Consider the following 15,694-nt stretch of genomic DNA (forward strand, 5'->3'; position numbering starts at 1 on the left):
AGAGAGGGAGTGATGGAGAGATGGTGGGTGGGTGGAAAAAGAGAGAGAGAGAGAGAGAGAGAGAGAGAGAGAGAGAGAGAGATTTTATGCTTTAATGCTTGAAGGGCAGGACTGTTTCGGCAGCAAAAGTCGGATCAACACAATATTAGGTAGGTGGTCATAATGTTATGCCTGGTTGGTGTATGTATACACAAAATTGCCAAAGGTTTGTACTTTTTCAGCATCACATTCCAAATTTATTCCCAATTTGCTCTTATAATTTCCTTCACTCTTCATCGTCCATCAATCTGTCCATCACCACTCTATAAACAGTAAAGGGCTCAGAGCTGACCTTTGATGCAATCTCACCTCCAAAAGTAATAATGAGGCTTAAGAAAGTTAGATAATTATTTACAAGTGGGTGCAGAAATGTATGTAAATATATTAAATGAATTATATGAATATGACATATGACATAAGATATTAGCATGAGGTATTTTTTTGAAAAATATGGAAAAGGAAGGATAACAAGCAGAATGTATATCTTAAAGTAGGTAGGAAAAAACACACAAAAATATGTATTGTGCATTTAAGGTGCAATAGTATTGCAATGGTATTTAGAGTTTTGAGAATTAAGAATTGTGCAGTCCCAATGTGTTAAACATTATAGTGCAAATATGTATGAAATGTATAACAGGGTCAGTTGGCAGTTGTGGTCTGTGGTGAGACTGTATTACAGTTCGGTGATGATTCTGATAGCCTGAGGGTAAAAAATATTCTTCAGCTTATTGGTCCTGGAAAGAACACTCCAGTATGTCCTGATGAAAATTTGTTAAACAGGCTGAGTGCTGGGTGACTGGAAACAGATTCAGATCAGCAGTAATAGATGACCTGTAGGCTGGGAGTTTATTTCCAATAATGAGTTCCTCTGCTCTTGCGACCCTCTGTAGGGCCTTGCGATCTAGTACTGTGATACTTCAGGTATCCAGTTAGGATTCTCTTCAGGGTGCATCTGTAGAATTTGGAAAAGATTTTGGGGTGGGGCAAATTTCTTTAGTCCGATTAGAAAGTAGAGTCACTGGCAAGCTGATTTAGCAACTGACATGGTGTGCAGGGACCAGGACAAGTTGTCAGAGAGGTGGACACCAAGAAACTTGAAGTTTTTGACTATTTCTACGATGGTCCAGTCGATATGTAAGGGGGTATAGTTGACCTTCTGTACCCTTCTGAAGCTTACTATAATCTCTTTGGTTTTGTTGATGTTGAGGCAGAGGCTGCTATCACTGCACCATTGTAATAGAGCTCTCACCTAAGCTCTGTTTGCCGCCTCATCTCCACCAGTTATGAGGCCCAAGATGGACGTGTCATCCGCAAACTTAAAGAAGACTTTGGAACTGTGTTGGGCAACACAGTTGTGTGTAAACAGAGAGTACAGGAAGGGACTTAGAACACAACCTTGTGGAGCGCCAGTGCTTAGAGTAAGTGTGGTGGGGTTGTACTTTCCAACTCTGACAATTTGGAGTCTGTTCATCAGAAAGTCCAAAATCCAGTTACACAAGTTTAGTCCTAGCTCTTTCAGCTTTGAAATGAGTTTGGATAGGATGATGTGCTAAAGGCAGAGCTGTAATCGATGAACAGCATTCTTATGTATGATGTACTTCACACCTTACTGCTGTCACACTGTCCTCATACATGTCCTGCACCACCTTCATTTATTTTTCTGCTACACCTGACTACACCTGACAATACCACAACTCCTGAAGTCATACAGATAGTCACACTGTCATTCCTCAGGCATCTTTTACCTTCCAAAATCTTGTTGAACAATTTAGTAATCCACTGCCATCTCTCCTAAACATCTCCATGCTTCTACTGGTATGTTATCTGGCCAACCAACATTCCAATCTTCATCTTCTTGATAGCTGCTCTCACTTCCTCCTTACTAACCCTATCCACTTCCTGCTTCACAATCTCCACATCATCTACCCTTCTCTCTTTCTCTTTCTGCTCAAAATCTCCTAACTCCTCCCTCTCCTTTACGCCATTTCCTTTACTTTCGCCACATCCCTTTTCACCTGCTGCCGCATCTCCTTGTGCTCCTGCCTACTTTTCTCATTATTTTGTGGATCCCAATCCTATTTCACCAACCTCTTTCTCCTTGTGCTCTCCTGCACTTCCTCATTCCACCACCACATCTCTTTGTCTTCCTTTCTATTTCCAGATGTCACATCAAGTATCTATATTAGCACTTTCCAAGTTTGTAGAATTCGAGTTATATTTATATTAAGTTTGTAATCTTGTGTACCAGTGTAGATTTATTAATTACTAGAGATTTAAAGCACTTTTGTACGTCGCTCTGGATAAGGGCCTCTGATAACTTTCTTATACTTTCTTATAACCTTATCACTTCTGCAGTAGTTTCCCAATCATCCAGCACCTCTTCACCACCACCGAGCCCCTGTCTGACCTCTTCCCTGAATCTCACACTACACTCTTCCTCCTTCAGTTTCCACCATCTTATTCTACTTTCAGTCTTCACTCTCCTCCACTTCTTCTTCGCCTCCAAAACCATCCTACAGACCACCATCTGATGCTGTTTAGCTACACTGTCCCCTTACAGTCTCCAATCTCCTTCTGGTTGCATCTCCTACATAGAACATACCTGTGTGCACCTTTCTCCACTCTTATACATCACCCTTTGATCCTCCTTCTTCTTAAAATATGTATTTACCACTGCCATTTTCATGTTATTTGCTAAACTGTTGGCTAATAATGCCTGTGGCAGCTGTTGGAAAACTCACATTCAAATACAAATATTTAAATCCCACAGTCCCAAAAATAAAAATGATGTTCTTTGTTGACAAGCAACTGTACAGTGTTTGCACCTTTAGCTTTTAGCTGGAAATGTGTAAAAAATTTTAATAATGTGGTATTCAGGGTGGCAGAGTGATTTTATTAGAGCAAGATTGAAGCAAACTATGATCCCCACACATAAATATAAAATATGACATGTGATGCATAGTACAATGTGGCTTTTTGTATTTGTGATGAAATATTTTTATTCCCCAAACAATAAATATTGTTAGCAAAAAACACAATTACTGCAGTTTTTTCAGGTGCACTTTTAAGCTACAAATCCCCTGTTCTACCACATCCAAAATGTGTTCTATTGGATTCAGATCTGGTTAATGGGAAGGCCACTAAAGAATATTGAAGTCGTGCTTATGGAGCCAGTTTGAGACTACTTTTGCTTCGCCACCATGTCATTATCATGCCGGAAACAATTAGAAGCTAAGAAACTGTGGTCATGAAGGAATGCACTAGGTCAGCAACAAAAGAATACAAATAGGCTGTAGCTTTCAAAAAAAAAAAAAGTAATTGGTATTAACAGGCCCAAAGAGTGTCAAGAAATCATTGCCCATAGCATTACACAATCTCTACAAGTCTGGACTGTTGACAAAAGGGAGGTTTTGTCTATGGATTGATGCTGTTGGTGCCAAGTTCTGACCCTACCATTTGTGTGCCTCAGCAGAAATAAAGATTTATCAGACAAGACATTTTTCCAGCCTTCAGCTGTCCAGTTTTGTTGACCCTGTGCTCACAGCAGCCTCAGCTTTCTGTTCTTGGCTGACAGACATGGAATCCAACTCAAGGTTGTTACATATTCTGTGGATTTTAAGAATCTTTCCTGCTTTTCACAATTGTTCAGAGTGAATCTGGCTGAACTATTTCATCAAAAAGTAATTTCCACTGCTATGGCTTCCACTTTTTTTCTATTATTGCACCAATTTTGAAAACTCGAGTGTTGTTCAATGTTGTTCCAGGCATTCAGCAGTTCTCAAAATATTCAAACCAGCCTATTTAACACCAGCAATCATGCCAAAAGCACACGGGTCATATTTTCCCCATTCTGATAGTTGGTGTGAACATTACCCCCCCCCCCCCCCCCTAAAACCACTGGCCTGTATCTGCATGATTTTATACACTAAGGTACTGCCATCTGATTAAGTTTGCAGCTATTAGTGAATGTAAACTTGTTTGGCGAGTGTAAACTTGCTTATGTCTGTAAGACATTACACTTTTAAATTTCTGAGAGATATTGTAGTGGATGTTCTATTTATAAACTAGCCTTTAGCTGCTGGATGTAAAGGGTATGGGCAGTGACAGTAAGTAAGAATATATATGTATATATTTACACACATCTACAGGTGAAAAAAGAATGTGTGCAAGATGTGTGTAAGGCACAATATATGTATAGAAATATGGGATTTATTACAGTAAAAGTGTGGAATGGTATACAGATATATAGATGCTAATCTGGGATATGCTATAAATTTCCCTGAACAGAAACATTTTAAAAGGCTTTTTAATTACGTCATATACATTGTATGCGCTTTGGCACCCTCTGCTGGCGAATTACATATTTAATATTTCAAACACGTTTAATAAATCGAACATTATTCATTTTTTTCAATAAAGACCGCACATATTCAGTTTGGGTAGAATGCTTTTTTTGTGACTGTATAATATAAAGAAAACCAAATTATAATTATTAGTATATTGTAAAATTTAACAACATCAACAATCTAATAATGGCGATATAATAAAAAAACGCTCTCTTTCTTTTTAAATACTGTTTACAAACGCTGGTAGGTAACTAAATAAAATAAAATAAATAAATAAAAACAGCCACACCCAGAATAACAAATTTCCCCCGGTGTGCGACATTTGACTCGGAAGTGTACTTGCTGTTCGGCCGCCATCTTGGTGCAACTGATCTGTCGTAATACGGATGGGTCTCGGTGTACACCCTTCGTACGTAGCGGGATTGGAGGGATATTGTATGTTGCTTGAATGTTTTTCTAGGTTGGATTCACTGTGTTGCGCGGCAAAAAGCGAGGGACAAAACAAAAGCATGTGAACATCATTTGGAGCTCAGGTGTGTATGACCGAGCCGGTTTAGAAACACCAAAGGGTAAACATAGCATGGATCAGGAAGACAGACAAGATAAAGGTTGATAAATTGTTGATAGAGCATAATAAATATCGGGGTTTATAGTAAATATTTGCTAACGTGTGTGTGAGCATGTGCCCGCTAACAGGTTAGCCATGAACTTGGATTATGGTCTGTGTGTGTAGCTGTGTTTCTAAGACTCCAAAGGGCGATCGAGGCGAAGATCTCGTTCTAGGTGCGTGTCTGGCATGTGGTCTGATGAGAAAAGCTGATCTGATACGAGTTTATGTGACATCGCACTTCTTCACGTCTGTGATCAGCACGTGGGAATTTGTGTACAATCTTATTGACCTGATAGATCATCAGTCTGATGAAGCTCCACCATTTCTGTTGCGTTGTCTTGTGATCTTGCCAGAACATGCAAGCAAAGGCTTCCTCATACATAGGTTTCAACTGCCATCTTATGTCATTGCTGCTTCTCTTTTTGTATGCTCCATTTTTACCATGTAACATGTTCTTATTTTCTCCATCAGGTAGTTCTAGTGCAACAGGTCCCTTCCTGAAATTCAGCCTCCCAGACATGGGCCTGAGGTCAGCTCAGAAGAAGCACTTCCCCTTGCGGGGCATCGACGGCGTGGTGCAACTTTTTGAGTACGAGTTGGGAAACCCCGAGCCAGATCTGGCCCTGCTATCTTTGGTGCTGGGCTTCATCGAGCACTTCCTGGCAGTCAACCGCGTGGTGCCTGTCAACGTCCCTGGAGTGCGATTCGAACCCCTCAAGGGTGACTGCCTCAACTCCTGCTTCCCAACAGTAGACCTGGGCTTGATATCAGCGCTGCACGAGCGCTTCACAGCTCAGATCCGTGGCGCAGTGGACCTGTCGCTGTACCGCAGGCCGGCTGCAGGTTCGAGCAGAGAGCTCGTGAAGAAGGTCTCCGATGTGATCTGGAACAGCCTGAGCCGATCGTACTTCAAGGACCGAGCCCACATTCAGTCTCTCTTCAGTCTCATAACGGGTAGGAAAAATGAATTCAGTGCAGATTACAGATTTTTCCCATGCTTTTATGAAAGCCATATTTATGAAATAATATTATGCAAATATTTGTTTATTATTATGTTGATATATTAATATGTTGCCTCGTTCAGCGACCTCACCACTGGTTACTGATGCTTAACCAAGTCATTTGTTTTGGTTTCTAAACAGGCACAAAGTTGGACAGCTCTGGTGTGGCCTTTGCAGTGGTGGCTGCCTGTCAGGTTCTTGGACTGAAGGATGTTCACTTGGCCCTGTCTGAGGACCACGCCTGGGTGATCTTCGGCAAAGGGGGAGAGGAAACGGCTGAGGTCACATGGCACGGCAAGGGCAACGAGGACCGGAGAGGCCAGACAGTCAGTGCTGGAGTTAATGAGCGGGTGAGACTATTCTACCTTATTACACTTTTATCATTCATGAAGAAAAAAAAATATATGATGCACTAGTAGAACAGAAGAATTTTCGGAATGTGTCTGATTAAATGAGGAAACAAGCTCATTCGACTACATTGCGTTATGTTATATATCACCGTAGAGCTGGTTATATTTAAAAGGATCCTACCTGAAGTGCAACCGCAACATGGAGGTAGCATTCATGGTATGCGCCATCAACCCATCTTTAGATCTGCACACAGACAGCTCCGAGCTGCTACAACTTCAGCAGGTGAGCTAGAAGATGGTGCATGCTGTTTCTGGAAAAAAAGTCTAAGCAATAGGTTTTGTCTTGATTTTAGATTTTTTCTTCTGTTATAGAGGCTGCTTTGGCTGCTGTATGAGAGAGGAGACTTGGACAGGTGTGTTACAATGGCTATAAAAATTGGAGCTACAGTTAAACCCTGTTTAGAGGTCTGAAATCATGTTTCTTTTGCAGGTATCCAATGGCAATGGGTACTCTTGCTGACCTTGAAGATCAAGAACCTATCTGCAAAGGAGACCCGCTCTCAATCCATTTAAAGGTGCCGGGGCATTTAGCTTTTATCGTTGGTACAAACGAAATCTCTTGTAGTTTGTTTTATGCTCACAGCTACTTGTGAGTCTTTGGCTTCATTTCGCTGTGTGTGCGCAATATGTTGTAGTAATATGACCAGGACTTTTATAACATTTATATACAGTTAATATACTGTTTAGTGCAGGCAGGGTGGAGTGGGTGGAGAAGAGTGATGGTAGGAGTGATTTGTGATAGAAGAGTATCTGTAAGATTGAAAGGGAAAGTTTATAGGACTGTGGTGAGACCTGTGATGTTGTATGGTTTAGAGACAGTGGCATTGAGTATAAGACAGGAGGTGGAGCTGGAGGTAGCAGAGCTGATGATGTTAAGGTCTTCGTTGGGCGTGATGAGGATGGACAGGATTAGAAACGAGTTTATTAGAGGGACAGCGCATGTAGGACGTTTTGGAGACAAGGCGAGGATGAGATGGTTGGGACATGTTCAGAGGAGGGACATGGGGTATATTGGTAGGAGAATGCTGAGGATGGAGCCGTCAGGAAGGAGGAAAAGAGGACCAAGGAGGAGGTTCATGGATGTGGTGAGGGAAGACATGCAGGTAGTTAGTTTGAAAGAGGCAGATGTAGAGAACAGAGCGGTATGGAGACGAATGATCCGCTGTGGCGACCCCTAATGGGAGAAGCCGAAAGAAGAAGAAGACACTGTTTATTTTTGAGTAGTGGGCATGTTCCTTGGTGTTGGGGCACAGCGTCCACTCATCCAAACACCACAGTTTTGGTGATGTCTTGGGTTGTTTTGGAGACATGGCTGATTGTTTACGTTTTGCACATCTGCATACAGCAAGAATGGTCGATAGGAAAAGGCTGAAGGCTGAACCTTTAAATTGGGTTCCTTTGATTTGCATCATGCAGAATTAACAGTCAAAAGGGAGCATTCAGTGTCTTGTGTAGAATCATTCGATCTGATTGAAATTTCATTGTGCAGTTTTTGTAAGGAGGAACAAACTTCAACAGTCTTTTGTATTTGGAGATGTAAAATGCCCTGAGTACATGTGCAGAACTAGAAGCTTGGCTTCCTGAACCTGAACTGATATGGCTGCTGCCAAATATGTAATGTCTTCAGTGGGAATTAATCCCATTGTTTTCCCTTCTCGATCATCTAATGCTTAGAATGTGTCCTGTGGGGAGAATGTGAGGTGATCAGCCATATTCTAGGAGTCTTAGTGCATGACTTTACCGCTTACATGCAGCTGCCTGGGCTTTGTGGGCATTGGAAAGCAGAAATGTTATGGTGAGCTAAATAGTGGAAACTGCACTCTTATACCTGCAGCTTAGACAGTAATCACAAGTAAACAAAGACGTGTATAAAACGAGCATAACAGCAGCATTTATTGCAAATACAGCATCATAGAACCTTCTTGAAAGACGTTTCCATGCACACGTGTGCACCATGTGTTTTTAAATCTTCCCCTAGTGGTTAAAAAGGGTAAAACTGAATATAGTTTTCATATCATCCACCGAGGATTTTTTTATCGCCAACCACATACTTCACTGTGTTTCAAGGCTGTGGAGTCCGCCAAGACGTACTACAACAACGAGCATATCTACCCTTTCATGTACTTGGCCGGATACCACTACAGACACAGGAATGTGCGGGAGGCTCTCGGGGCTTGGGCTGAGGCTGCTACAGTCATTCAGGAGTAAGTTTCACACCTAGCACATTTTTGTTGTTTTGATCTTTAACCTTTTATTACAATTTATAAATGATCGTATTTCAAATATGTGACCTAAATATTAACTTTTTTGCTTAGTTAGTGTGAAGTATGTTATAATTATTAATTTGCAGCAGGTGGCAGTGTTTGCCTGTTGCTGAGTGATGACATACTTGTGCTTTTTTGTTTTGGAGAGCAATGATGTCTCTTTTAGTAAACTCTTATTCTGTGAGATGTTTCAGCATCAGGAACAATGTAATGCAAAAGATTGTGTAGTTTTTCTCACAACACACGTGTTAGTGTTACAATGGCTCTAGCCATATATATTGTTCCACTGACCATAGAGAGTCAGTTTGCTACAGTCTCATACTGTTAGGAATGAGGAAAAGATAGGGAGGAGCTGCATCTGTATTTTTCTATCCGCAAACACATGCTGGGCAGACCGAAGCACTAAAAATAGTTGTATCTGCTATGCTTTTGCGTCCCGAAGGATGTCTGCACCGCACACGCCCAAAATCCAGCCTCTTCCCTTTCCCTCTCTTCCTGTTTCCTGTTCCTTCTGGACACAGAAAGCTCACTCCCTTACTTTTCTAATATATATTTCTGGACAAGCTGAACATTGTAATCCTTTAAATTGTATGTTTATTTGCAAAGGATTTAAAAAAAAAAAAAAAAAAAGTCAAAACAAATAAACTAGATTGTAAATCTCCCAGCATCGCACCTTGGAGCATGCCATCTTTGCAGAATTTTATATCTAATTAATTATTTGGGTTTTTGGCTTTTATCATGGGGTTTCTTGTTAAATATAAATTATTTATCAAAAATGTGCAGCAAAGTCTTTGTTATTAGTCACATGATTTTTAAAGTTACATGCATAACATATGATATAAGACTTTAAACAAACTTAAGAGTAAACATTTCGCAGTTACAACTACTGCCGCGAGGATGAGGAGATCTATAAGGAGTTCTTCGATATAGCAAATGATGTCATCCCCACCCTTCTCAAAGAGACTGCTGCTGAAAGTGGAGGAGAGGGCTCTGAGGGAGCAGAAAAGGTAGAAACTTAAATACCAACAAGCCAAAAATTACCATCATTTCTCAAATAAAAACAAGGACATGCAAAAATCAGATTAATATTTTTTTTTTTTTCCTTTTCTTGTTCACATTTGGTTTGTTTTTGCAGGACCAACCAAGACAGGCTGCAGCTCTCTCGGCCTTACAGGACCCGGAATGTTTTGCGCACATGTTGCGTTTCTACGATGGAATTTGTAAATGGGAAGAGGGAAGTCCCACACCTGTGCTTCATGTAGGCTGGGCCACTTTCCTGGTTCAGTCTCTCAGCCGTTTTGATGCTCAGGTAAACCCAGAATTTGCAGAATAAAGCTTTAAATAAATGTGTGTGAAGTATCGATAAAGATTATATCTACACCTCATCTATAATACACCTAATCTATAACTGTATTATAGAAGTGTAGTATATGAGGAAATTGCACAGAACCTAACCTTAGACCTGATTGAATTCTTAAAGAGCCACACTGTTTAGGGCAGAAAAAAAAATCCAAAGTTTACAAAATAAAAAAACTAGTTTATAGGTGGTACCCTTTGTACATGCAAATATGGAAAAAACACAAATCCATTTTCAAAAGTCAACAAAAAAACACGTTGTACCAAACAGTGGCAAACTTTGACAAGTAGTGTTGCCCAATTCATTATTTCCTAACCATGTATAAAATGCCTAGAGCTACAGAGTGTTCTATTACAGTTTTGGTTACAATTGGGTTCTTACAATTATAGGTTAGAATAACGTTTTTATACGTTCAATATTGCATACTCGGTCCGTTTTAGTTTACAATTTCTTTTTACGCCTCAACTACTAAGTGCTGGATGCGTTCTGCTTTTAGAGTGTTCGTTCAAGCTATTTGCTACTGTAATTACTTATAAAAGAATAAGGTTATGGGTAAATAGCAAAATCACACAGATGTGTGTGTGTGTGTGTGTGTGTGTGTGTGTGTGTGTATATATATATATATATATATATATATATATATATATATATATATATATATATATATATATATATATATATAAACCATTTTATTATATCTTCTCAAGGGACAAGAGTATAGAAGTGAAACTTGGATGTATTTGTAGAGATGTTAATGTGCAGCTTGTATAGCAGTACATATTTAATTTATTTATTACTTTATTTACTGAAAATAACTCAACATTCCGCCATTACTGTCAAAATAATTAGCAACAAAAGTGAGTACACACTAAGTGAACATGTCAAAACTGTGCCCAAAGTGTTAATATTTTGTGTGAGCACATTATCCTCTTGGGATACTAAGACGTCATGGTTTGAAATCATGCATGGCACGGAAGGTTCCCCTGCTTAAACCAGCACATGTCCAGGCACGTCTTAAGTTTGCCAATGACCATTTGGATGATCCAGAGGAGTCATGGGAGAAAGTCATGTTGTCAGATGAGACCAAAATAGAACTTTGGGTCATAATTCCACTAAACGTGTTTGGAGGAAGAAGAATGATGAGTACCATCCCAAGAACACCATTCCTACTGTGAAGCATGGGGGTGGTAGCATCATGCTTTGGGGTGTTTTTCTGCACATGGGACAGGGTGACTGCACTGTATTAAGGAGAGGATGACCGGGGCCATGTATTGCGAGATTTTGGGGAACAACCTCCTTCCATCAGTTAGAGCATTGAAGATGGGTCGAGGCTGGGTCTTCCAACATGACAATGACCCGAAGCACACAGCCAGGATAACCAAGGAGTGGCTCTGTAAGAAGCATATCAAGGTTCTGGCGTGGCCTAGCCAGTCTCCAGACCTAAACCCAATAGAGAATCTTTGGAGGGAGCTCAAACTCTGTGTTTCTCAGCGACAGGCCAGAAACCGGACTGATCTAGAGAAGATCTGTGTGGAGGAGTGGGCCAAAATCCCTCCTGCAGTGTGTGCAAACCTCGTGAAAAACTACAGGAAACTTTAACCTCTGTAATTGCAAACAAAGGCTACTGTACCAAATATTAACATTGACTTTCTCAGGTGTTCAAATACTTAATTGCAGCTGTATCCTACAAATAAATAGTTAAAAAATCATATATTGTGATTTCTGGATTTTAGATTATGTCTCTCACAGTGAACATGCACCTACGATGACAATTTCAGACCCTCCATGATTTCTAAGTGGGAGAACTTGCAAAATAGCAGGGTGTTCAAATACTTATTTTCCTCACTGTGTATATATAAATATATATATATATAAATGTGTATGTATATAATGTATGTATATGTGTATTGAATTAGATCTATTTTCTCTCAGATAAGACAGAAAGTGACAATCATCACCAAGGAGTCAGAGCCACAAGACGACGACGACCAAGCGAGTGACGACCCCCGTGAAGGCCGACGGAGAGGTCCACGACGTGAGTCCAGAGTAGAAGAATCTGCAGGGCCCTCTCCACCAGCTTCCGCTGCAGCTCCGGCATCCCAGCCTGGTCAACCCAAAAAAGTTGGCGGAGAAGGAGGTCGACGCCGTTCTTCAGCTGGTGCACGAGGGAAAGAAACAGACGGGAAGAACGAAGCGTCTCTCCCAAACAGTCCTGTCCCTTCACCTTCCCAGGCAATGGTCCCGTCAAGTGGCCCCGTGGTGACGTTCCACAGTGAGAAGATGAAGGGCATGAAGGAGCTGCTCTCTGCAGCCAAGATCAACTCCAGTGCCATTAAGCTGCAACTCACTGCCCAGTCACAAGTTCAGATGAAGAGGCAGAAACCCACCCCCTCTGGCGACTATAGCCTGTCCTTCATGAAACGCCCTCGCAAGACTCTCTAGAAAGCTCCTTGATTGTTTTCTTTCTGGCTTACTCTTACCTCTACTAAACATCACTTTGCCTGCAGTATGCAGTATTTTGAAAGTTGATGGTGAAAAGTGTCAGCTCACGGAATGGCTTGTCATGTACAAGCACTGACTGTTAATACGATCCATTGCTGAATAGCAGGATACCTCACTTCCAGCCCTCATAAGCCACAGCACTGTATAATTATTATAATTTTTTTCCACACACTAGCTAGAACAGCACATTATGAACAGACTATTGCTATATTGTTTGATTCCTTGCAAAATATTAAAATAAGCAGGTGAACCCGTGATGTCACGGCCTGCATTTATTCACCCAAAACAGTACCCCCAACAACTGTTCAAATCATCCACAACATCATTAGAACAGTTGTAATTAATTTAATGCATAATATGCATATTAATTGAATGCATAAAAAGTGCTTATAGTTATTTCTTTTTCAGAGCTTTATATATATAGTAGAAAATTCATTTTCACAATGTAAAGAGATTTCACAAGGCCACTACACATATCCTACACATCTGTAGTTCAAGTCAAGATCTACAAAATACACGTAAAATTATGTGTTCGAAAAGCAAAAACTTCAACTATCCAACAATTGTTTAAAACTGGAATTAGATCATTTGGCTACATACAAAGAAAATTTTTATCTTGCTGTATTTTTATATTTACTTTCTTAATAATTGCTTAATACAAATTTCAAATCACATTGTGCCAAAGTATGTAGTGTTTCAGTTGCAAAAATTCCTTTTATAAATATTTTACTCTTTAAGGTTTCTTAAAGGTCCCTGGTAGTCACGTTTGAGTTACAAGCTAAACTGTTTAGCATTGCCTACATTTTTCTTTATTTTACCTTGTCATATTAGAGCTACGTAAAATGTTCAGGTTTGCGTGTGCTTTTTCATATATAATATCAAGGTAAATGCTTTTCTTTTTTTTCTTTTTTTAATTGCTGCTCTGTATGAAACTATTTTTCTAATAAAGAAGTTTCAAGAAAATGATCAAATCTATTATTTTGTGAAAGTATTAAATGTTTTATATTTGCACACAAAATATTATTATAAGTATGTGTTGGCCACCCAAATACAGTTGATTATGCATTCTAGAAGAAAACTTCAGCCCACCAACATCTTTAAAAAACATGGAAAAAGAGCGATTCATAGCTATTTGCTAATATACTTATATACTGACTTCAGAACTGGAAGAATAATGTGTGTATATGTATGTATGTATGTGTATGTGTATATATATATATTATATTATATTATATATATATATTATATTATACACACACACACACACGCCGGCCAACCACTTTATTAGGTACACCTTACTGGTACCAGGTTGGACCCCCTTTTGCCTTCAGAACTGCCTTAATCCTTCGTGGCATAGATTCAACAAGGTACTGGAAACTATCCTTTAGAGATTTTGGTCCATATTGACATGATAGCATCATGCAGTTGCTGCAGATTTGTCGGCTGCACATTCATCATGCGAATCTCCCGTTCCACCACATCCCAAACGTGCTCTATTGGATTGAGATCTGGTGACTGTGGAGGCCATTTGAGTACTGTGAACTGATTGTCATGTTCAAGAAACCAGTCTGAGATGATTCGCGCTTTATGACATGGCGCGTTATCCTGCTGAAAGTAGCCATCAGAAGATGGGTACACTGTGGTCATAAAGGGATGGACATGGTCAGCAACAATACTCAGGTAGGCTGTGGCGTTGACACGATGCTCAATTGGTACTAATGGGCCCAAAGTGTGCCAAGAAAATATCCCCCACACCATTACACCACCACAACCAGCCTGAACCATTGATACAAGGCAGGATGGATCCATGCTTTTATATTGTTGACGCCAAATTCTGACCCTACCATCCGAATGTCGCAGCAGAAATCGAGACTCATCAGACCAGGCAACGTTTTTCCAATCTTCTATTGTCCAATTTTGGTGAGCCTGTGCGAATTGTAGCCTCAGTTTCCTGTTCTTAGCTGTCAGGAGTGGCACCCGGTGTGGTCTTCTGCTGCTGTAGCCCATCCGCCTCAAGGTTCGACGTGTTGTGCGTTCAGGCTCTTCTGCATACCTCAGTTGTAACGAGTGGTTATTGAGTTACTGTTGCCTTTCTATCAGCTCGAACCAGTCTGGCCATTCTCCTCTGACCTCTGGCATCAACAAGGCATTTGCGCCCACAGAACTGCCGCTCACTGGATATTTTCTCTTTTTCGGACCATTCTCTGTAAATCCCAGTAGATCAGCAGTTTCTGAAATACTCAGACCAGCCCGTCTGGCACCAACAACCATGCCACGTTCAAAGTCACTTAAATCACCTTTCTTCCCATTCTGACGCTCGGTTTGAACTGCTGCAGATCGTCTTGACCATGTCTACATGCCTAAATGCATTGAGTTGCTGCCATGTGATTGGCTGATTAGAAATTTGCGTTAACGAGCAGTTGGACAGGTGTACTTAATAAAGTGTCCGGTGAGTATATATATATATATATATATATATAAAAATTTCAGTGCAGTATTCTGGCCGTTTACTAGAGCAATGGAGCTGTTTATTTTAGACGAACACGTTAGGTTATAGTTGATCTTGTTAATCCATGATTAAACCCTTTTATTTCAACTATAAGAACTAAAAGATAAATAGAATAACACTAACCGATTGTTCCATTTTGTAACAAAAAAGCCCCGGATAGGGACCCCCACTCACACCTAATCTAATATACCATTCTCTTTTGTGTCCAACAAAAAGCCTCTAAACATTCACTCCTGAGCAAAAATTTAAATGTACAAGAATGAAAGAAATGGATTCCTGAGAGCTCCTGTGCCATCATTTGCATTGTTCACTTTAGCTGCACTAAACTGTATGGGGGAAAGCAAGCAACAGGGATCTTACTTATATAGTCTTCTTGTACAAAAAAAAAAATATATATATTGTTGATTAAAATGTTTGATGTGAAATTCAACACATGACTGGGATCACAATTTTATTTGTCAATTCCTCATCAACTGAAACAACAACCAGCTTGAATGGAACAAAATGGGCTCTTCTTTCTTTAAAAAGCGGTCTGTATCTTTACAACCTTTTACAAAATTTTAGCTATTTGAGTGATTTTTCCTTCTAGCAATAATTTGTTGTTAAGACCAAAAAAAACATAAATATTAAAATATTGGCCTTGGCCAAAAAGTGTA

General features: G+C 40.0%; 1 protein-coding gene across 3 annotated transcripts; it reads left to right on the top strand.

Annotated features, from left to right (window-relative positions):
* Positions 1-53: 53 nt before the first annotated feature.
* men1 (multiple endocrine neoplasia I) lies at positions 54-13,495 on the top strand. Of its 3 annotated transcripts, none has more exons than XM_046852481.1 (10): positions 54-149; positions 5,467-5,949; positions 6,138-6,346; positions 6,501-6,629; positions 6,719-6,759; positions 6,837-6,921; positions 8,474-8,610; positions 9,548-9,677; positions 9,806-9,979; positions 11,960-13,495. In XM_046852481.1, exons 1-10 carry the CDS (start codon positions 95-97, stop codon positions 12,467-12,469), a joined length of 1,953 nt encoding a protein of 650 aa, XP_046708437.1. In that variant the 5' UTR covers positions 54-94; the 3' UTR covers positions 12,470-13,495. The 3 variants fall into 3 exon arrangements, with proteins under 3 accessions (XP_046708437.1, XP_046708438.1, XP_046708439.1); XM_046852482.1 differs by lacking the exon at positions 54-149 and adding an exon at positions 4,750-4,918; XM_046852483.1 differs by lacking the exon at positions 54-149 and adding an exon at positions 5,119-5,168.
* The last annotated feature ends 2,199 nt before the right edge of the window (positions 13,496-15,694 follow it).

This window comes from Silurus meridionalis, chromosome 6, assembly GCF_014805685.1.
Source record: "Silurus meridionalis isolate SWU-2019-XX chromosome 6, ASM1480568v1, whole genome shotgun sequence".
In the NCBI taxonomy this organism is placed as follows: domain Eukaryota; kingdom Metazoa; phylum Chordata; class Actinopteri; order Siluriformes; family Siluridae; genus Silurus; species Silurus meridionalis.